The sequence below is a fragment of the Anthonomus grandis genome, chromosome 9 (assembly GCF_022605725.1).
Source record: "Anthonomus grandis grandis chromosome 9, icAntGran1.3, whole genome shotgun sequence".
Taxonomy (NCBI): Eukaryota; Metazoa; Arthropoda; class Insecta; order Coleoptera; family Curculionidae; genus Anthonomus; species Anthonomus grandis.
In genome coordinates this window covers 28,742,100-28,766,118 of record NC_065554.1, presented here as the reverse complement: position 1 = coordinate 28,766,118, position 24,019 = coordinate 28,742,100, and the positions used below count along the sequence as shown (strand labels likewise).

Here is a 24,019-nt window from a genome sequence, read left to right as displayed (position 1 = left end):
CAAATCGATATAGTGAACTTGATGTGCATTAATTAGTTCACTATATCGCGAGTCTACTGTACATATAATTTAAAAATTTTTTTTTTACTTTATTGTCCTTTAAAGTCATGAATTGTGGCAAGTTAGTCAGCTTTCTGTTACACATCGTATTAACTGGAGATGTTTTTAAAACTACCTGAACATCTTGATAGATTTTAGTTTTTTTTGCGTCAAGTTAAAGTTACTTTTCATAACTTTTTTTGCTACTTGTATTAACTTTTTGAGCTCAAAACGAATTATTTCGGTATTATTTGTACTTGATATTGATTTTTTTAGATTCAGGATACATTACAGACTAAATACAAATGTAAAAAAAATGGGAAAAATATGCTGAAAAAAGATGTTGGATGTGTGAATTTTTTTGAAAATCCTGAAAATAACACAACATCAATGATATAAAAAAACCTGAGACTTTTAAAACACAAGTTTATTAAAAAAATATCTTCTATCTGAGCCTATCTATATGCCCACTAAGTTTGGCTAACCCTCCGCCAAACACCCTGTATATTTATTAAGTATATTAGTGCTACAAGGCTATTATGTAATATTGTTAATAAAGAAAATAATCAAACATAATTAATAATTTTTTTCTTGTCGATAAACAAACAAATAAATAATTAAAAGAAAACCTTTAAGTCAAGTAATTAATAATTTGAGATTTAAAAAATTATTTAAATAATTTTTTTTAAATTTTCATAATAAAAACAAAATTGATTTTTTTTTATTAGTATAATATTAAAAACAATATTTCGAAATAAATGCATAATCGTTTTTTCTTTAATAACTTTATTTGGTATTTTGCTATAAATATAAATTAAAAAAAAACTGCAAATCGTAGCATTTATGTTGAAACTTTAAATACAATTTAAAGAATATTAAAAAAATAAACAAAATGGTCATCCCCTGTTTAGCCATTTGTATTAATTTTTTAAAATAAATAAATAAACTATTGATAATTTTTTTTTAAATTGAATATATAAAAAAATAGTTTTTAGAATTTCAACATTTTTTTCAAATGTCGTTATGAAACTCCCAATTAAAAAAATTAAAAAACCAATTAAAGGAAAAACAAACAAGTTTTTTTTTTAAAATGAATTAAAAAAAAAAAACACACAACTTCATATTCAAATTAAAAAATTAATTAAAAATTGATTTCCTGTAATACTTTAGTAATTTTTGGCTCAAATATAATTTTTTTTCTAGCTAAAAAAAAAAAAAATAAAATAAAAAAAAACCCTTTAAATCGTAATTAATAAACAAAATTAAAAATCCATGCTAAACCGTCAGTCCAAACCAAATTTTATTTTGAAAATGCCCCATATAAGTAAACACCTGGTCAATATAACAAAAAAATCTATAATTTATAAAAACCTTATAAATTTATTAAAATTATTATTTTTTCCTTAAAATTACTAAAAACAAGGTCGGCTAAAGTTATACCTGTCACGAATTTATAACGTCCCACATTATAAAACCGCCATTTCACTTAAAGACCAAATTTTTACATTTCTACATACGAGTATTTATTTACAAATATTCACACTATAAATCATAGGTTAAATTTTTTAGAATTTTTAAATAGTATTTACACCTAAACCTGCCAAAATTTATGATTTAATGTTTGGAAAATTCAAATTAACCAAATATAAGTTGATATGTCCGAAAACAAACCGTGAAACCTAAGAAATGTATACTTTTTACACAACCCTGTATAGTATAGAAATAAGTGGTAACCTTATTATTTAGCTAATACGGTATCTTTATATAACAAATATATAATTTAATCGCAAAAAATTGGTCCTAAATATAAAAAACATTTTTTTCCTCAACAAACATTAATTATTTATAACCTAAAATCACACTAAAACTATAAGATTTTAGTTATTTATTTTTTTTTACATTTCGGTATTTTCTTCGCAATTTTCCTCGTTTTCCGGTTCTTCCGGTAGAGTGTAGACTCCGGTCATTAGGACGCTACCTTCCACTACTTCGGGCATTTTCGTACCTACTGTTACGGCCACTAGTTCATGTCCCATATCTAGAGATATATACAGGGTGATCACTTTAAAAAATATAAATATAGTATTATATTATATAAATATAGCGCTTCGTGATAGGGTGAGTATGGTGATTTTTTTTGAATTTACTAAACTTGATTTATATATAATTTTAAAGCATTTTCTCGGTCAAATCCGAATAAGACCGAATTGACTTATGGTTTTCCGTATCTAATTTTGAAATTAGAAAATAATAGAAACCGATTTACTTATGTTCTTTTAAATCCGATTTATAAAGGAGTATTTATTATATTGATTATTTTAATGTCAATTGTTCTTGATGTAAATTTTGTTTCTAAATTTTCAAACTTGAAGCAGGTATATCATGAAGGCCAATTAATTTGTGGTTTTCCTTATTTGATTAACGAGGGTTTTATGTACAATAATAATTATCTTTATGTAAAATGCGCTTGATACAAATAATCGAATTTAAACCTGAATTTTGGCAAAGGGTCCTTTTTGAACACGCCATATCCTAAAACAAAAAGGCCAATTTACTTTTGGCTTTCTTTATATGACAAGGATTTCGTGTACAATAATAATTATTTTCATGTAAATTGAACTTGATTTAAATATTTTATAAATTCTCAAACTTGAATTCAAATTTTTTTTTAGACTTTCTTAACTTATATCTTAATACAAAAAGACCAATTTACCTATGGTTCTTATATTTAATATTGTTAATTTTCATATAAATTGAACTTGAATTAATTTTCTTTAATGTATATTAACTATTAAAAAAAATCTTATTTCAAAAGCAAAAAGACCAATTAACTTACGGTCTTCTATGTCAGATTTATTAAAGGTTTACATTTTTTTTCAGACATTCTTAGATTCAAACTATAATTTAAGAAAAAATGTGTTTGAAAAATCATATCTAAAAAGAACCAATTGACTTATGATCTTCCTTATGTGATATACAAAAGTTTCATCTATTTTAAGGTAAATTGAACTTAATTTAAGATTTTTATGGATGTTCATACTTTCATACTATCGGGTAAATTGTACTTGATGTACTTTTCCGAGCTTTAACTCGAATTTTTTCAGAATTTTCGTCTAAAATACGTAATATCTTAAAACGGTAAAGACCAATTTACTATTAGTTTTCTGTATCTAATTAACAAAAGTTCCATGTACAATAACAACTATTTTCATGTGAAGTGAATATGATTTTAATTCCTGTGCATAAATCATATCTCCAAAGAATTAAGACCAAATGACTTACGTTCTTTTTTTGCAATATGCAAGGATTTCTATTTAATTTTCTGGATTTTTCTCAAAACTTCCTGCTAAAAAACGTCATATCTTAAGACAAAAGACCAATTTACTGATGGTTTTTTTTATCTGATTAATATTAATGATTAATATGTACAATAATATTAATTTCCATATAAATTGAACTCGATTTAATTTTTTTTAATGTTCAACCTGTGAAAAAATTATATCTCAAAGACATCAAGACCAATTAACTTACGTCCTTCTTTACTTGGTTTATTAAAGATTTACGAGAAATGTTAAATTTGCACATTTTTTTAAAATTTGCTTGAAAAAAATCAGATCTCCAAAGAATTAAGACCAATTGACTTACGTTCTTTTTTTTTGCGATATGCACGGATTTCGTCGATAATAAAAATGAAATAAAAATTTTAGGTAAATTAAACTTGAATTAAGATTTTTATGAACTTTCAAACTTGAACTTCACATATAGAATATATTTAAGTAAACTGCACTTGATGTAAATTTTTCAGAGATGCTCCAGCTTAAACCTGAATTTTTAGCAGAATTTCCTTCTAAAAAACGTTATATCGTAAGACAAAAAGACCAGTTTACTGATGGCTTTCTTTATCTGATCAACAATGGTTTCATGTACAATAATATTAATTTTCAAATAAATTGAACTCGATTTAATTTTTTTTAATGTTCAACCTTTTTTTAATTCCCGTGAAAAAATTATATCTCAAAGACAAAAAGGCCAATTAACTTACGTCCTTCTTTATTGATATTCAAGAGTTTTTTTAGAAATTTTAAATTTGCACAATTTTTTTGAATTTGCTTGAAAAAAAAACAGATCTCCAAAGAATTAAGACCAATTGACTTACGTTCTTTTTTTTGCGAAGGATTTCGTTGATGATAATAATTAAATAAAAGTTTTAGGTAAATTAAACTTGAATTAGGATTTTTATGAACTTTCAAACTTGAACTTCACATATAGAATATCCTCAAGTAAACTGCACTTGATGTAATTTCCTTCTAAAAAATGTCATATCTTAAGACAAAAAGACTTTTATCTGATTAACAAGGGTTTCATGTACGATAATATTAATTTTCATATAAATTGAACTTGATTTACGAGTTTTTTCACAAAATTCTAATCCGCAGTATTTTTTTAAATTTGCTTGAAAAGAAGCATCAAAAGAAATAAGACCAATTGACTTACGCTCTTCTTTTTGTGGTGTACAAGAGCCTTATCTACAATAACGACTGTTTCTAGATACATTAATTGATTTCAAATTTTTATAAATTTTCAAACTTGAACTTGACCCAAAATATCCTCAAGTAAATTGCACTTGATGTAAGTTCTTTAAAAATGTTGAAGCTTAAATCTGATTCTTTGTCAAATTTTTCTTCTAAAAAGGTTATATCTTAAAACAAGAGGTCCAATTTACTCTTGTCTTTCCTTATCTTATAAACGATAAAAGTTTAATGTACGTTTTTTAATTTCTGTCAAAAAAAAACATATTTCAAAGGCAAATGGACCAATTAACTTGTGTTCTGCTTTACCTGAGCACCTTTTATATCCGATTGAACTTGATTTAAAATTAGTATATATTTAGATTTTTCCTCAATGTCCTATGAACATGCTTACTTAAACAAAAAAGAACAATTGACTTATGGTTTTCTTACCTGATTTATAAATGGTTTCATCTACAATAATAATTATTTCTATGTAAATTGGACTTGATTTAAATTTTTTACAGATTTTCAAATATGAACATTAATTTTTTTTTAGCCTTTTGCACGATGAATATAAATGTCTAAAGCAAGTAAGACTAATTAACTTTTACTGCTTTTTATATCTGACTCCTAAAGGTATGTATTTTATGTAAATTGATCTTGATTTAAAATGTTCGGATAATCTCATATTCTTGCCACTTTCCCACTAAAATAATTATATTTCAAAACAAAGTAGACCAATTAACTTACGGTGTTCTTTACCCAATTAATAGTGTTTCATATATAACAATAACCGTTTTCACGTAAATTTACCATGATTTAATTTTCTTATAAATTTTAAAAATTGACCTAGACAGAGAATATTCTCAAGTAAATTGCACTTGATGTAAATTTTTTAGAATGGCTTAATGAACTTGAATTTTTTTCTTACTTAACCAAATAGACCAATTAACTTACGATTTTTTTTTATTTGCTTAATAATGGTTACATCTGTTTTAATAATAATTTCCAAGTAAATTCATCTTGATTTAAAATTTTTCTGAATTTTCCAACGTGAATTGTATTTTTTTTACAATTTTCTATAAAGAAAAGAAATTTCCAAAGCAAGTAGGACTAATTTACTTATGACTTTTCATATCTATTTATAAAATTGATTGCTTTCATGTAAATTGAACCCGTTCATTTTCCATTTTCCTTGTCCTACCAAAACAATCATATTTTAAAACCAAATAGACCAATTAACTTACGGTTTTCTTTATTTGATTAACAAGACATTTTCCTACAACAACGAATAATTTCTTATCAATTAAACCTAATTTTGTTAATTAACTAATTAAATAATTACCCAGCATCGATGTGGGAGTCCCAGAGCTAAGCAAAGTCTCCTCGGTAAGATTCCTGTTGTAAAACGCGGAATTCTTTTGAGGATTGAATTGTCATGAGGCCAAATTGTAGGGATCGTTGATGTTCAAATCGTCCGAGTAACTCACCGAAGTCAACTTTGGGGTCGTTTTTTCTTTGTGCCTTAACCTACAACCATCATTCATTAAATTAAACACTCGAAATGCGATCGCTTTCTATTAAATAATTGCACAATAGCCTGAATAAGATAGTTTACGTCTTGAATTAGCATATAAGCCACGAATTCTCTGGACCATAATGGAATCCTTTGTCCAAGGAATTGCCATTAAATTTTCAGAATTACATTGTAAATTCTCCGTCTCGATTGTTACATAAAGTGGGCTATTTTCAGATTATGTAAATTACGTATTTTATTACGTTTCAAGCGGATTTTAGTTTAATTTAAAAAAAAAATGGTAAAAATAATTTTTATTGTAAAAAAGTTTTCGATACGGATCCTGAAAGTCTGCTTTGATGCATTTTGAACTTGTATTTGCTTACTCACATTGATGCCTTAATATCTCAGCTAATACTAATCTAACAATGTTAAAGGTTATATTCAAAATTGTAGTATGTAATGAGGTGAACAAAAATGGTATCAATGATATTTTTTGTGAGACTGACAGTTTTCGAGATATAGCTCCTGGAAATTGGCTTCGACGCTTTTTAGACTTGGAACTGCTTACTCAATTTTATGCCTTAATATCTCAGTTAATATTAATCTAACAATGTTAAGGGTTATATATAAAATTATAGTTTGTAATGAGATGAACAAAAATGGTTAGAATGATTTTTTTTGTGAGAATGACAGTTTTCGAAATACAGCTCCTGGAAGTTGGCTTCGACGCATTTTAGGCTTGGAACTGCTTACTCACTTTTATGCCTTAATATCTCAGTTAATACTAATCTTACAATGTTAAGAGTTATATTTAAAATTGTAGCTTGTAATGAGGTGAACAAAAATGGTAAGAATGATTTTTTTTGTGAGAATGACGGTTTTCGAGATATAGCTCCTGGAAGTTCGCTTCGACGCATTTTAGATTTGGAACTGCTCATTTACACATCTGCCTTAATATCTCCGTTAATATTAATCTAATAATGTTAAGGGTTATATCCGGAATTGTTTGTAATGAGATGAACAAAAATGGTAAGAATTATTTTTTTGAAACTCACAGTTTTCAAGATACAGCTACTAGAATTTCGCTTCGACGCTTTTTAGACTTGTAACTGCTTACTCACTTTTATGCCTTAATATCTCAGTTAATATTGATCTAATAATGTTAAGGATTATTTCCAAAATGGTTTGTAATGAGATGAACAAAAATGGTATTTATGATATTTTTTGTGAGATGGACAGTTTTCGAGATATAGCTCCTGGAAGTTTGCTTCGACGCTTTTTAGGCTTGGAACTGCTTACTCACTTTTATGCCTTAATATCTCAGTTAATATTTATCTAACAATATTAAGGGTTATATTCAAAATTGTAGTTTGTAATGAGATACACAAAAATGGTAAGAATAATTTTTTTTGTGAGAGTGACGGTTTTCGAGATACGGCTCCTGGAAGTTCGCTTCGACGCTTTTTAGACTTGGAACTGCTTACTCACTTTTATGCCTTAATATCTCAGTTAATATTGATCTAATAATGTTAAGGATTATTTCCAAAATGGTTTGTAATGAGATGAACAAAAATGGTATTTATGATATTTTTTGTGAGATTGACTGTTTTCGAGATACAGCTCCTAGAAGTTTGTTTCGACGCATTTTACACTTGGAACTGCTTACTCACTTTTATGGCTTAATATCTCAGTTAATACTAATCTAACAATATTAAGGGTAATATTCAAAACTGTAGTTTGTAGTGAGATGAACAAAAATGGTAAGAATAATTTTTTTTGTGAGAATAGCGGTTTTCGAGATACAGCTCCTGGAAGCCTGCTTTGATGCATTTTAGACTTGGAACTGCTTACTCACTTTTATGGCTTAATATCTCAGTAAATATTGATCTAACAATATTAAGGGTAATATTCAAAATTGTAGTTCGTAATGAGATAAACAAAAATAGTAAGAATGATTTTTTTGTGAGAATTACAGTTTTCGAGATACAGCTCCTGGAAGTCTCCTTTGATGCATTTTGAACTTTTTACTTACATTTATGCCTTAGTACCTCAGGTAATACTGATCTAATGATATTAAGGGTTTTGTCCAAAATTGTAATTTTTAATAAAAGGAACAAAAATGCCAAGAATGATTTTTCTGTGAGTATCATGTTCTTCGTGTAATGAAAATGTCCTCACTAGTTTTTGAGATTGCATTTTGAATTGAGTAATAATTTTAAAAATCACATGTGATTCTTAGACCCTACTGCTGGAAATTGCCAATATATCATTAATTTTTAGTAAAATTGAGCTAAACTATAAGCAATAATGGTAATTCATATTCTTCTAAATATCATGCTTTTAGTATACTGGAAATATCCCCACTAGTTTTTGAGATATGGCATTTTGAATTGAGTAATCATCTTAGAGATCCCACGTCACTTTTACTGCTGCGAAAAATGCCAATATTTCATCAATTTTTAGTAAAATTGATTTTAAACATTAACAATAATTATTGTAGTTCACATTCTTTTGAATATCATGCTAACGCGTCGACATTGAGTGCCCAAAAGTAAAAAGTTCGGAACGAATAGTTCGGGATACTTCGGGACGCCGCCCATTGATCACATGACCGGCATCTGATTGGTTAGGAGTGGTACGTGTGCCAAAACTCCTCCGACTTGCCGGTTTTTATATAAAAACGATCCGCTGAGGAGTCTATATGATCCTCTTTACTAAAGATTATATTCAAAAATGTAGTTTTTAATTAGAAGAACAAACATGTTACAGCTCCTGGAAGTTAGCTTTAATGCATTAATTAAAGAGGCGGTAAATAATTCTATTTGTATTTGTTCCACACGTGGTAGCATCATTTATTTTCGACACTGACGTAAAAAACATTAATCGTTTCTTCCAGGCAGTTGGTCCTGTCCACTGTCTCCATGTATGTTTTTCTTTCAACTAGTTAAAGTGAATACTGTATTTAACTGCGTGCAAAAAGGAGAGAGAGAGAAATATTCGACAGAAACCATTCCATCTATTTAACAGCCTGAAGGAAGTGGAAAGTAATAGTTGATGTGAGTCACTTTCGCATCAGAATTAGTAATCCAGGCAGATTTACCTCAACTGATTGTAATTACAAGTAAAATAATAAATGAAGAATTCCAGGCAGTTGAACCTATGCCCTGGAATTCCCCAATATATCCTGTAATTATAAGGAATGTATGTACAATCCTGTTTTTTTTTTCAATTCAAGGCAATTGCGACTGAGCCGTTTGACTGCCTGGAGTTACCAATAAAATATTATGCATCCTGTTTACATTATATGTAGTGCAGTATATATTGAATTATCTTACCTATGTACAATTTCATCATGTACAACATTGAATGACATCGCGGTCAGTGCCATTCCAGACATAATATAAATCGAGCAAAACCAGAGGGTGGTACTGGAATCGTAGTCCGGGAACGGATCCGAACCCGGAACGATGTTACCGAACCCGATGGTGGTCAGGCTCATAAAACAAAAATAGAAACCGTCCAGAAGTGGCCTAAAATCGAGCATTTCTTAATCAATATAACGTTTACTAAGAAATCTTTTACCAATCTTCCAGTTTGTACAACACAAACGTCCCCAAACAAATATAAATGAACATCATGACCAAACAGAGCAGAATGGGAGCGAGGATGCTCCATCCATGAATGGAACTCTTCGACTCGTTATCGGTACCGCTCAAACTGTCCATTTCCTTAACAGTCCCGTCTCTACATGGCGAATGGATGTTGTTGCTGTAGCTCGAGTTCGAACGCACGTAAAACGGCTCCTGTAGACCCAATTGCTGTTGAAGTTCCAACTATTGATGGTTATTCATTTATGAAACAAAAGTCGTCATTTAAAACAGTCGCGGACTTACACTCGCGTTCGTAGAGGTAATGTTATTTACCTGTTGTCTCTTTCTTTTCAAGCGTCTCTCTTTTTCCGCCATTCTTTTCTCGTCGTAGCAGCAGTAGCCGCAGTTGGAGCAGAGGCAACAGCAGAGAGCTCTGGAAAAGACTCCTCTGGCTACTTTGCTCAATATTGAGCCGACGCTGGAGAGGTAGAGCAGGGTCAATGGGATACCTGGAGGTAAAAAAGTGTGTTTTAGGTAAGTGAATGGGTAAGGGGGTTCTAGTTACCCAGCATGGCGTAGCCCATGGTCACGGCTTTTCCTAGGGAAGTTTTGGGTGCGATGCTGCCATAACCTGGAACAAATCAATACGTTTTAAAGTAATCGATTTTATCTTAAAATATAAGTGAGCAATTGACTTATGAATTTATTTAATTAAGACATATTAAAGGCATATATGAATCTTTGACCTAGAATTTAAATTTAATTTACATTATAGAATCAAATACATTGAAATTGATTAAAGAAATTGATAAAGTTGCTGTCATCTTTGGATAATTAAATATAGTTCAGCATAACAAAGGCTAATTAACTTGTGGTCTTCTCTAACCATAGAAATGACCAATTAATTTCTGGCCTTCTATATTTAAATATTAAGATGTTGCTCTACAAAATACGCCAATTTTAAGTTAGGGTCTCGCCACATTTAATGAAGTCTATACGTGTTTCGCTCTAGCTAGAGCATCATCAGGCCTCATATCAAAAATATCAGTCTAAACGGAAATTAAATTTAAATAAAAACACTTCTCAGGAACATTCTGGATCATTATGAAATTGCACTTTTCTTACGTATTTATGAACTTTACAAACGAGAGAAATAATTTCATAGCGATCGTCAAAGTCTCATAAGACTCAGATTGGTTTAAATGCCCAAAAGGGGGTAAAAAGTCCACTTTTTCACTTTCTACCGCATCTCACCTCTCAGGAACATTTTGGATCATTATGAAATTGCACTTTTCTTACGTATTTATGAACTTTACAAACGGGAGAAATAATTTCATAGTGATCGTCAAAGGCTCATAAGACTCAGATTGGTTTAAATGCCCAAAAGGGGGTAAAAAGTCCACTTTTTCACTTTCTACCGCATCTCACTTCTCAGGAACATTCTTGATCATAATGAAATTGCAATTTTCTTACCTATTTAGGAACTTTACAAACGGGAGAAATAATTTTATAGTGATCGTCAAAGTCTCATAAGACTCAGATTGGTTTAAATGCCCAAAAGGGGGTAAAAAGTCCACTTTTTCAATTTCTACCGCATCTCACCTCTCAGAAACATTCTGGATCATTATGAAATTGCACTTTTCTTACGTATTTATGAACTGTACAAACGGGAGTAATAATTTCATAGCGATCGTCAAAGTCTCATAAGACTCGGATTGGTTTAAATGCCCAAAAGGGGGTAAAAAGTCCACTTTTTCACTTTCTACCGCATCTCACCTTTTAGGAACATTTTGGATCATTATGAAATTGCACTTTTCTTACGTATTTATGAACTTTACAAACGGGAGAAATAATTTCATAGTGATCGTCAAAGGCTCATAAGACTCAGATTGGTTTAAATGCCCAAAAGGGGGTAAAAAGTCCACTTTTTCACTTTCTACCGCATCTCACTTCTCAGGAACATTCTTGATCATAATGAAATTGCAATTTTCTTACCTATTTAGGAACTTTACAAACGGGAGAAATAATTTTATAGTGATCGTCAAAGTCTCATAAGACTCAGATTGGTTTAAATGCCCAAAAGGGGGTAAAAAGTCCACTTTTTCACTTTCTACCGCATCTCACCTCTCAGGAACATTTTGGATCATTATGAAATTGCACTTTTCTTACGTATTTATGAACTTTACAAACAGGAGAAATAATTTCATAGCGATCGTCAAAGTCTCATAAGACTCAGATTGGTTTAAATGCCCAAAAGGGGGTAAAAAGTCCACTTTTTCACTTTCTACCGCATCTCACCTCTCAGGAACATTTTGGATCATTATGAAATTGCACTTTTCTTACGTATTTATGAACTTTACAAACGGGAGAAATAATTTCATAGCGATCGTCAAAGTCTCATAAGACTCAGATTGGTTTAAATGCCCAAAAGGGGGTAAAAAGTCCACTTTTTCACTTTCTACCGCATCTCACCTCTCAGGAACATTTTGGATCATTATGAAATTGCACTTTTCTTACGTATTTATGAACTTTACAAACAGGAGAAATAATTTCATAGCGATCGTCAAAGTCTCATAAGACTCAGATTGGTTTAAATGCCCAAAAGGGGGTAAAAAGTCCACCTTTTCACTTTCTACCGCATCTCACCTCTCAGGAACATTTTGGATCATTATGAAATTGCACTTTTCTTACGTATTTATGAACTTTACAAACGGGAGAAATAATTTCATAGCGATCGTCAAAGTCTCATAAGTCTCAGATTGGTTTAAATGCCCAAAAGGGGGTAAAAAGTCCACTTTTTCACTTTCTACCGCATCTCACCTCTCAGGAACATTTTGGATCATTATGAAATTGCACTTTTCTTACGTATTTATGAACTTTACAAACGGGAGAAATAATTTCATAGCGATCGTCAAAGTCTCATAAGACTCAGATTGGTTTAAATGCCCAAAAGGGGGTAAAAAGTCCACTTTTTCACCTTCTACCGCATCTCATCTGAAACATGGCCAATTTACTTCTGGCATTCTATATTTGATAAGCAAGATATTGATCTAAAAAGCACGTCGTTTTTAAGAAACTCGACTTGATTTCATTTTTTTATTATAAGTTATCTAAGAAATTTCTCTTGATTTCTTTTTTTGTGAAATTTCGGGAAAATTCGACTTGATTAAATGAATTGTGTTTATGAACTATCAATCTTAAAATCTTGAAATAATTACTGTTAAAAAAATGTAAAATTGACCAATTAGCTTCTGGCCTTCTGTATTTGATTAACAAGAAATTGATTAAATTTTCTTGAGTTATTTAAGCAATTCGACTTGATTTAAAATTTATAGAATTTTTAAACTTATATATACTTCTTAAAATATTAGTTCTTGTTAAAAAAAATTAATAATTGACCAATTAACTTCTGGATTTCTCCATTTTATTACCAAGAAGTCAAACTTCAAGCCAGGCCATTTTTAGGTAATTCAACTTGATTTAATTTTTTGAAAATTTTCTAGGGTTTTTATTGTTTCAAAAAAATAACATGACCAATTAGCTCCTGGTCGTCTGGTGGTCTCTGTAAAGAGATCATAAAAATAACTAATTGACTCTTGACCTTATTTATTTGATTAATAAGAAGATGATCTGCAAATCAGGCTATTACTAGGAAATTCGACTTGATTTAAGTTTCTTATGAATTATTTAAGAAACTACTTGATTTATTTTTTCTAATCAATTTTCTACAAATATTGATTTAATTAAAAATTTGTAAAGTTTTCATTACAAAAAAAAATAAAAACATGACCAATTAACTGTTGGTTTGCTTTTTTTAAATAAATTTCCAGGAATTTGGACAGAATTTTAAATTTATGGAATTTTTGAATATAAATTTGAATTCTTAAAATATTAATTTTTGTTAAAAAAAAAAAAATAATTGACCAATTAACTTCTGGATTTCTCCATTTTAATAACAAGAAGTCAAACGTCAAGCTAGGCCACTTCTAGGTAATTCAACTTGATTTAATTTTTTTGAAAATTTTCTAAAAAATTCCACTTGATTTAAATTTATAATTAACTTTAAAACCTGAATTTTTGACAAATTTGTTGTGTCTAGAGCAAGCATAAAAATGACCAATTAACTTGTGACCTTCTGCATTTGATTAACATTAATTTACAAATCACGCCATGAAATTTAAATTGATTTTATGTTTTTATGAATTGTTCAACAAACTCGACATGATTTAAACTTTCAGATTTTATTGGTTCCAAAAAAAAATTAAAAAGGTGTCCAATTAACTCTTGGTCTTCTTTTTTTTTTAATGAATTTTCTAGGAATTTTGACTTGATTTAAAATTTATGGAATTTTTGAACATAAATTATTTAATATTAAAAAACACACGCCATTTATATTTAAATTCGACTTGATTTAAAATTTTTAAGAATCTTCAAACTCTCAAAAATTCTTGAAATATTTATTGTATCTAAAAAATAATATAAGTAATAGCCATAAAAGACCAATTAACTTCTGGACTTTTATATTTTTGTAACAAAATATTAATCTAAAAAATACGAGATTTCGACGAGGAAATTCGACATGATTTAAATTTTATCGAATTTAATGCATTTTAGAAATTTATTATGTCTCAAAAAAATTGATATGACCGATTAACCTTTGATCTTCTCCATTTGATTAGCTAGAAGTTGATCTACAAACAAAGAAATTCGACTTGATTGAAATTTTTATGAATTTTTAAACTTGAAATCATTGTCTCAAAACAAAGTTGAACAATAATAAAAAAATAATCAAATAATAAAAATAATTAACTAACTCTTGGCTCTACTGAGGTATAAACCAAGCCATTTCTAAAAAATTCCACTTGATTTAAATTTTTCATAAAAATTACCAATTAACTTCTGACCTTCTCCATCTGAGTAACAAGAATTTGGATTAAAACCAAGTCATTTCTACGACAATCAACTTGGTTTAATTTTTTTATATTTTTTTTTTAGAAAATTCCACTTGATGTGAAATATTCAAAAACTCTTGACGTATTTATTGTCTGAAAAAACATAATAAAAATGACCAATTACCTTTTGGGCTTCCTCATTTAATTAAAAAGAAATGGAACTAAAAGAAAACTAAGAAATTGCATTTAAGATTTTAATGAATTTTCAATTGCCTCTAAAAACATTACAAAACTGACCAATTCATTTCTGGTCTTCTACACCTGATTAGCAAGAAGTTGATCTACAAGATACGCCGTTTCTGGCACATTCGACTTGATTTAAATTTTTATGAATTTTAACTTAAATCCTTTAAATATTTATTATAACTCTAAGAAAAATAAAAAAAATCCCCAAATAACCTTTGGTCTTCTACATTTGATTAAAAAGAAGTTGATCTACAAAATATGCAATTTCTTATACATTTTATTTAATTGTAGGACCAATTTACCGATCGCCCTCATCAAAACCTTATTTGACATAATTTTTTCAATAAATAATTATAATTATAATTATAAAATGTAAACGAAATTAAACCGCATAAACCAATAATTGACAACGGACAAATCCGGCTCTGATTTAGTTTCAAACCGATTCTCCGCATTCGTAATCAGGCCCTTTAATTATCACATAATCAAAACGCGAATTTAATTACGATCTGAAAATCTAATTAAAATATCAATAATTTAAGTGCGCGACTGTTTATGTTTATAAACAATCGGCCGGCATTCGATTACCGAATGTTCCATTTCAATCTGTCATACAAACATAAATTATTGTTTCGGGGCAATAACGTTATTGGTCGCCTTAATTGCCCGACAGATTGTTTATAGATATTAAATCGGTCAAATGGCACATTTGATGTCCGTATCCCCGTCATCTTAAACCACCCCCCCCGTGACAGATTAGATACACCTGATTCAACAACAGACAGCGAGGAATGTTTACACAATCTGGAGATTGTTATTGGTGTAGATGGGGTTATCTCTAGGGGGTTTTATAATTTTTAAGTTAATATCTGCCTTGTTTGCATCATTTGCATCACGAAAACACCGGGTTATGACGAGAAATCAGCATCTTAGATCTAAGGGAATATTTTTAAAATATTCCTTTCCCCAAGATCCCTTCACTATGCCCCAAAATAAACAATTTTACGAAAGAAAAACATAAAATCCGAAAGGAAAATCAATAATCGAACCTTTCCCTTGTTATTTCACTGTTAATTCCGGTATTACTCAAAATCATCCGATGCCGCAGCGCCCGACTACTCCTTCGTCGCTTTGACAAAGTGGCTGTCAGGTTGAAAAACGAGGGGCGGGAGGGAGGACCAAACCGGGACTCTAATCCACATAACCTGTCTGTAAAACGGGCTAAAATCCAGGCAGTTCCAGGTTTTGTCGTAGGGCTTTTTGCCAGGTTGTCCGTATTACCCGTTATTAGGGGACTCCCGGGTTCGGGAATGGGTTTTAAGGCGTATAGCGGAAATGCTTAGCGCTAAATTAGTAGAAGGATTGTGTTTTAGTTAATACCCGGATAAAATAGTTGTATATTATTTAGTTTTATTTTATTTGAGTTATAATTCTTTTTGATTATGAAGGTTGTCTCGTATTTTTTCAGACATATTATATTATTTATTTAATTCCAGGCATTTGACGTTATGTTGACGTAACTTTCCAACTATTTTCCAATATGTTTTTATTTTATTTCAAATATTTGAAGTAATTTAAAAAAATCGCTTAGCAAGAACAATTATTTTTAATTCCAGGCATTTCAAATCTCTTTTAAAAACCTGTAAGGTAATTTTAGTTTTATATTGTCAACAGTTTTTGTATCTCTCATTTTTTCCACTGTTGCACTAGTTGAACGTGGTGAAGAATCTCTTTGAGGTTGATGTAAATTTGGTTGTTTCATTGGAGTTTTTTGTTGAATTTTAACTATTTTAGCAATGGGGGAAGATGGCAATGATAAGGTATTTTGGTTTTTGATTTTGGCATTTTTACAACGCAATCTCAGTTTTTTCCAAACATAAAATAACTCCTTAGCAGATTCTTCACCTTTCCACTTTCCTGTGGCAGCTAAAGCTTCCCTAAATTCATTAGCTCACTTGATGCTAATTTCTATTTTTTCAAGTCAAAGGAAGACTCAATTATTTTCTTTCTATACCAGATATATGAATGTCCCATTATATTTTAGTTATTTCGTATCAATTTCCAATAATTCCACAATTTTGTAATATTAAAAAAAAAATATTCGAAAAATTCCAAATAACTTTTCATGTATTACAGGCATTTGAAATGTCTCTTAAAACTCGTAAACTAAATTAATTTTTTTAGTTTGTTTATTCAATTTATTTCAGTCATTTGCAACTATTTAATCCAATTAATTCCAGATACTTAAACTAAATATTCGTGTCAAAAAAATTATATTTGTTTATGCCAAATGTGCATTTCCAAGTATTTATAATAATAGTTATTTATGTTACAAAAAATTAAAAAAAAAATTTCCAGATGTCAGATCAGTTTCCATAATTTCCAATATTTTGAAATTTTCGGAATTTTAAACCCTATTGTAGATATTCCAAAAAATGTTTCACGCATTCTAGGCATTTAAAATGTCTTTTATAGCCTTTAAAGTAATTTTAACTTTAGGTTGTCCTCATTTCTTCTATTTCTCATTTTTTCAATTTGTAAATTAATAAAGGCTTTAAATACCTTAAATATACTAAGGATTACTGCAAAACTCTTAAATACAGGCTTATAAAACCGAGAATTCAAGGCCCTGGAATAAAAAAAAAAATATTTAAATTATATATTTAAACAAAATTTAAATAGTGCCTGGAATAATTTAATTTTTAAATTAAAACTTTAAATTCTTTGATTAAAATGAGATTATGGATAATGTAAAATATACAAAAAAACGTGAAATAAAAATCACTAAAGAGAATTTAAAAAAGGATTAGGTATTTAAAATAATTTATTTTATAGTAACGTAAAAAATTTTATAGTAACGTTTTAAAGTATTTTATAGTTAACTCTAGGTTGTTCTCAATTTTAATTTTTTTTAAGTTATTTTAATCAATTAAACCTATTTTCTATTTATTTATTTCAGGCATTCAAATAAATTTTTAATGTTAAAAATAAACTTAATTTTTTTCCATTTTATTCAGATAAATGAAGAGCTTTAGAACATTATTTTTTAAACCTTATTCCAGGCATTCTAAGTAACGTTTCATGTTTTCCAATCATTTGAAATTTGTAGAATAAATTAAATTTCTTTCTAATTTTTTTCCAAATCACTTCAATAGTAATTTGCAATTTTTATTTTCACTCAAAGTTTTAGTTCGGTTCAGTTTAATTCTAAAAGTTTAAAAAATATAATAATCTTAGTTTTTAGAATATTTTTTGTTTACTTTATTCCACGAATTTCAAATGACGCTTCATTTATTTCTGGGATTTGAAATTTCTTTTGTAGACTTTTTTATTTTAATTTAATTTTTTTCCAAGTTATCTGCAGCTATTTTCCATTTATTTCCAGGCTTTTAAATTAATTATTCATGTCAAAAAAATTCAATTCAAATGGACATTTCATTGTGGTACAGTCATTTTAAATCAGAATTTATAAAATATTTTTTTTTCAACCTTATTCCATTCGTTTAAGATTTCTTCCATGTCAAAAGAAGACTTTAAAATCAATTTTCTTTTTATTCCAAACGTATAAATGTTCCATTTTATCCCATAAGTTTTGGACTATTTTTTTAAATATTTTATTCCAGGAATTAGATATTTAGAATATTGTTTCATACTTACAGGCATTTGGAATTTCTTTTAAGGCTTGTAAAGTAAATTATTTATTTAGTATGTTTTAAATTCTCATTTTTCCAATTAATTTCAGTCATTTGCAACTATTTATTCCAATTAATTCCAGGCATTTAAACTAAATATTCATGTCAAAAAAAATTTATATTTTTTTAGGCCAAATGTGTAAATGCTCCATTTTATTCCAATAATTTTAATTAATTTTAGAATTTTTAAATATTTTTTTTTAACTTTATTCGAGGAATTCCAAATAAAATTTCAATTTAAAATTTCTTCTGCAGCTTTTCGAGTAATTTTTATTCATTTTTAATTTTTGCAAATTATTTCAGTCATTTGCAACTATTTATTTCAATTAACTTCAGGCATTTAAACTAAATATTCATGTCAAAAAAATAAATATATTTTTTAATGCCAAATGTGTAAATGCTCCATTTTATTCCATTCATTTTAATTAATTTTGGAATTTTATATAATATTTTTTTTAACTTTATTCGAGGAATTCCAAATAAGGTTTCATATATTCATATTTCGATTTAAAATTTCTTTTGCTGCTCGTCGAGTAACTTTTATTCATTTTTAATTTTTGCAAATGATTTCAGTCACTTGAAGTTCATTCCCAGATATTTATAATTATTATTTATGTCACAAAAAATAAACATTTTTTTCTAATTTCAGATGGAAGGTCTGTTTCTTTTAATTCCAGAATTTTGGATATCTGGAATTTTTGAACTCTATTTCAGATACTCCAAAAAATGTTTTACGCATTCCAGGCTTTCAAAATTTCTTTTATACCTTGTAAAGGAATTTTAACTTTAGGTTGTCCTCATTTCATTTTTTTTTTCAATTTTTACAATTTCTAAATTAAGAATAGCTTTAAATACCTTGAATAAACTAAGAATTACTGCAAAACTTTTCAATACAGGTTTATAAAATCCCCTGGAATAAAAAAAAATATTTAAATTATATATATAAACAAAATTTAAATAGTGTGCTTCAAATTCTTTGATTAAAATGAGATTATGGATAATGTGAAATATACACAAAAACGTGAAACAAACATTTAAAAAACTGTTTCACGTACTCCAGGCATTCAAAATAATGTCTTTAATAGCCTATAAAGTAATTTTAACTTTAGGTTGTTCTCAATTTTCATTTTTTTCAAGTTATTTTAATCAATTAAACCTATTTTCTATTTATTTATTTCAGGCATTCAAAATAATTTCTAATGTTAAAAATAAACTTAATTTTTTTTCCATTTTATTCAGATAAATCAAAGGCTTTAGAACATTATTTTTTAAACCTTATTCTAGGCATTCTAAATAACGTTTCATGTTTTCCAATTATTTAAAATTTGTAAAATAAATTAAATTTATTTCTAATTTTTTCCAAATTATTTCAATAGTAATTTGCAATTTTTTAATACTATATATTGATTTTCACTTAAAGTTTCAGCAGAATTTTTCTATTTCAGAACATCAGTTTTCTGTAAATCCAAAATTTAGGAAGTTTTAAAAAAAATATTCCAGGTATTCCAAGCATTTCATATTTTTTTTTGAAGCTTATAGATTATAATAATTTTAGATTTCAAAATATTTTTAGTTTAGTTTATTCCACGAATTTAAAATAATGCTTCATCCATTTCTGGGATTTGAAATTTTTTTTGTAGACTAATTTTAACTTATTTTAAATTTTTTCTAAGTTATTTGCAGCTATTTTCCATTTATTTCCAGGCATTTAAAATAATTATTCATTTTAAATGTATAAACATTTCTTTGTGAAACAGACATTTTAAATCAGAATGTTTAAAATATTTTTTTTAACCTTATTCCATTCGTTTAAGATTTCTTCCATGTCAAAAGAAGACTTTAAAATCAATTTCCTTTTTATTCCAAACGTATAAATATTTCATTTTATCCCATGAGTCTTGGAATATTATTTTAAATATTTTATTCCAGGAATTAGAAATAATGTTTCAGACTTACAGGCATTTTAAATTTCTTTTTGAAGTTAGAGTAGAATATATTGTATATAATTTATTTTTAGTTTTGTCGAAATTATTTTAGTCATTAAGAGCTATTTCCTATTTATTTCAGGAATTCAAAATATTCCTTCACAAATTCCAAGCATCTCGAATTTATTTTGAAGCTTGTAAAGTAATTTTAATTTATTTTACCTTTTTACCAAATTATTTCAAAGTTGAAGAAGTAGTCCATACTTGCAGTGGAGTTAATAAGTCAAATTGTCAAATTAATTAATTATCAATTTATTTCAGTTATTTGAAATGATTTTCTATTTATTCCAGGCATTCTAAATATTGTTTTATTTATATAAAACATTTCAAGTTTAAGGAAGGTTCTTAAGTTTTTTTCTAGTCCAGATGTATGAACAATATTTAATAACGGAGTTTAGGAAATAAATAATTCAAAATAATTTTTTATTTAAAAAAAATCCTTTTTTTTTGTGTGAAAGTTCCATTTTATTCCACGCACTTTGAATCTCTATCCTTTAATTCTAGAAAATTATTTTTAAATTATAGGTTACGCATTCCAAATATTATTGTAGTAATTATTGTACCTAAAGAAATTATTAATTATTCCACACTGTATTAATATTTCTGAATTACTTTTAATTATATTTCAGGGATTTCAAATTATTTTCCAGGAATATTATGCCATTAAGTGACTTTTAATTTAATTAGGATTATTGAGAAGCTCTTTTTCAGACTACCAGTTAATTCCAAATAATTCGATTAATTTTCTATTTATTTCAGATTTTTCATTTAAAAATTTTGTTCCAGTTAATTTTCGATTTTACACATTCCAATAACGTTCCAGCAAGGACCTATTAAAAATATCGTCACATACAGGAATAATTAATTATTTTAAAAAGGATACTTGAGATTAAATATCTTTAATACGAATATTCCACGGAACATATTTAAAAAAAATCAGCACACTAAATGAAATTTTCCATTAAAAATAAAAAACCCAAAGAGGAATAACGTCGATAAGTCATTCTGAAGCGAGACCGTAGTCGAATCAATTTTGCATAATTCGATGACCCTCCGATGAATTTTCTGCTGAATGGTGTTTCTGATTTTTTCCGGATTTACGTTCCTCGTGCTATTGAACGGTCGATTTTAAATATTTCCGAGTGGTCCTCGGAATTTACTGCAGCCAGTTCACAGAAACGAACTGATTTTATATTGGATTTAATGAAATCCATTGAAACGGGTGATTAACAGTTACCGTTGAAATATTAGGAGTTCTTTAATACACTCTGTTTGTTTCACTAACGTTTTTAGAACATACTGTATAATTTAAAACAAGCTCAATGGAAGAATTAAATTAATATTACGATTATATCAATTGAAATAATTATTATACAGATTGATGAGGAACATGAATTTTTAAATTATACAACAAATCTTCAAGCAAAAATAACCGTTAAATGGAAAAATCCCTTTGGCTATATATAGAGCCCTATTTTATATTTTATAACGTGTCTGGCATACATATGGGGGACAACAACATAAATAATAACCTGAAGGTGAATTTAATATTTTCAGATATTTTTCATTAAACGTATTGATCCGGTCTTTATTTGAATATTTATTCTATAACTTAGAAACCTCATGCAATGTGCGTATTATGATGAAATAAATTATAATTGGATTAGGAAAAAGCATTTAAAAAATACTATTGACTCGATAAGTATCAAACAGGTAAAATCTTAAAGGAAATATGTTTTATATATCATACAAAACCCAACATATTTAAATTTATACATACGTTTTAGTATTAATAAATAATAGCCAAAAATTTATTCAGGGATCATAGTAAACACCCTTATAACACATACAACAAAGTGTGACGCAGGGCGTTGCAATATATATCCTAGGACAGCACATACATTAAATTTATCCCCTACCAGGTATAATGCATGGATACCATTAAAATGATAATTTACTTTGACGGCTTTTACTCGATTAACAAATATTAATTATTATTATTATGTGGAAATTCGAGTTTAGCTGTGCCGTATACTGCGCGGAATAAATAAATCAGGAGCATAACGTTTGGAAGGGGCACATTTATTCCGGACTTAATATGCCGACGATTCGTGTGTAAATGTTGATGCGATTAATTCAGATCAGATCGGATGACGTATTAAAGTCATTTAAGAAAGGGAGCTTTGATATGTTGTACTTTGAAGCCAATATTTGATTAATATGAAAATAATGCTTTTCATTTCGCTCTATTTCCTCTTACACACTTCTTGTGACAATATTTGAAATGGAAAAAAGAGGACAAATTTGAAGACTTCATTTTTTTTTAGTATCTTTGGGTATATTAGTACAACTGAATATAAATTTATTAATTTTTTTTTGGACTTTCTATAAGACTCAAATCTCTTTTTTTTAAGTTAAAATACTCGATTATTTTCACCAAAAAATGTTTCTTTGTTTTAAATTGGAACAATTAAACAAGCATCATGATACCATCAATTTATATCACGAAAACACTGGGTTATAACAGGATTCGAGCAAAACAAAGGGAATGAGAGCACTTTGAAAATTCGGAAATAGTCATTTTTCGACCTCGGTTTTGAGGGCAAAAATGGGTCTCAAAAATGCGATATCTCAACTAGTCTAAGAGCTATGCCCTTGCGCATAGTCTCGTTCGATTCTGATGGATGAAACTAAGTCAAAACCGTCGGAATTTTTCCGATAGTGCCCGTAGTACCCGAGATATAGACCTTCAAAATTTGGGATTTTTCATTTTTCGTGTATACCCCCCCAGTATAAATTTTTTCACCAAAAATTTTTTTTCGAATTTGAACTAACTATACCAGCGGCTTGCTCGCTCGCATTAGCTACATCACGAAAATACTGGGTTGTAATAGGATTCGAGCAGAACTAAGGGAATGAGAGCACTTTAAAAATTCGGAAAAAGTCATTTTTTGACCTCGTTTTTGAGCCCAAAAATGAGCACTAAAAACGCAATATCTTGGTTAATATATGAAGTACGACCTTGCCGGTACTCTTGTTGCATTTAGAAAAATGAAGCCAAAATTAAACCGTTGAAATTTTCTTGATAGTACTCATAGAAGCAAAGATATCGACAAAAATCGAATTAGGAAAAACTCAATTTTTCGACCTCGTTTTTGAGCCCAAAAATGGGCACTAAAAACGCGATATCCCGGTTAATATGAGAAGTACGACCTTGCCGGTACTATTGTTGCATTCGAAAAAACAAAACTAAGATACAACCGTTAAAACTTTCTCGATAGTACCCATAGAAGCAGAGATATCGACAAAAATCGAATTCGGAAAAACTCACTTTTTCGACCTCGTTTTTGAGCCTAAAAATGTGCACTAAAAACGCGATGTCTCGGTTAATATGAGAAGTACGACCTTGTTGGTACTCTCGTTGTATTCAGATGACTGGAAGTAAGATATAACCGTTTAAATTTTTTTGAAAGTACCCATAGAAGCAGATATATCGACAAAAATCGAATTCGGAAAAATTCAATTTTCCGACCTCGTTTTTGAGC

The 24,019-nt window shown here is 28.5% G+C and overlaps 1 protein-coding gene across 3 annotated transcripts in view; it reads right to left on the bottom strand.

Moving 5' to 3' along the window:
- Positions 1 to 1,375: 1,375 nt before the first annotated feature.
- LOC126740436 (TWiK family of potassium channels protein 7) overlaps positions 1,376 to 24,019 on the bottom strand; it is a 375,063-nt gene continuing 352,419 nt past the window's right edge. For 2 of the 3 annotated variants that reach the window (XM_050446457.1, XM_050446458.1), the window contains 6 exons: positions 10,225 to 10,290; positions 9,963 to 10,168; positions 9,652 to 9,902; positions 9,405 to 9,599; positions 5,896 to 6,080; positions 1,376 to 2,077 (listed from right to left, as the gene is read on the bottom strand). In XM_050446457.1, coding sequence (XP_050302414.1) covers positions 5,987 to 6,080; positions 9,405 to 9,599; positions 9,652 to 9,902; positions 9,963 to 10,168; positions 10,225 to 10,290 — 812 coding nt within the window. In that variant the 3' untranslated portion in view covers positions 1,376 to 2,077; positions 5,896 to 5,986. The remainder of the gene's footprint in view (positions 2,078 to 5,895; positions 6,081 to 9,404; positions 9,600 to 9,651; positions 9,903 to 9,962; positions 10,169 to 10,224; positions 10,291 to 24,019) is intronic. The other variant, XM_050446459.1, reaches the window with a different exon arrangement.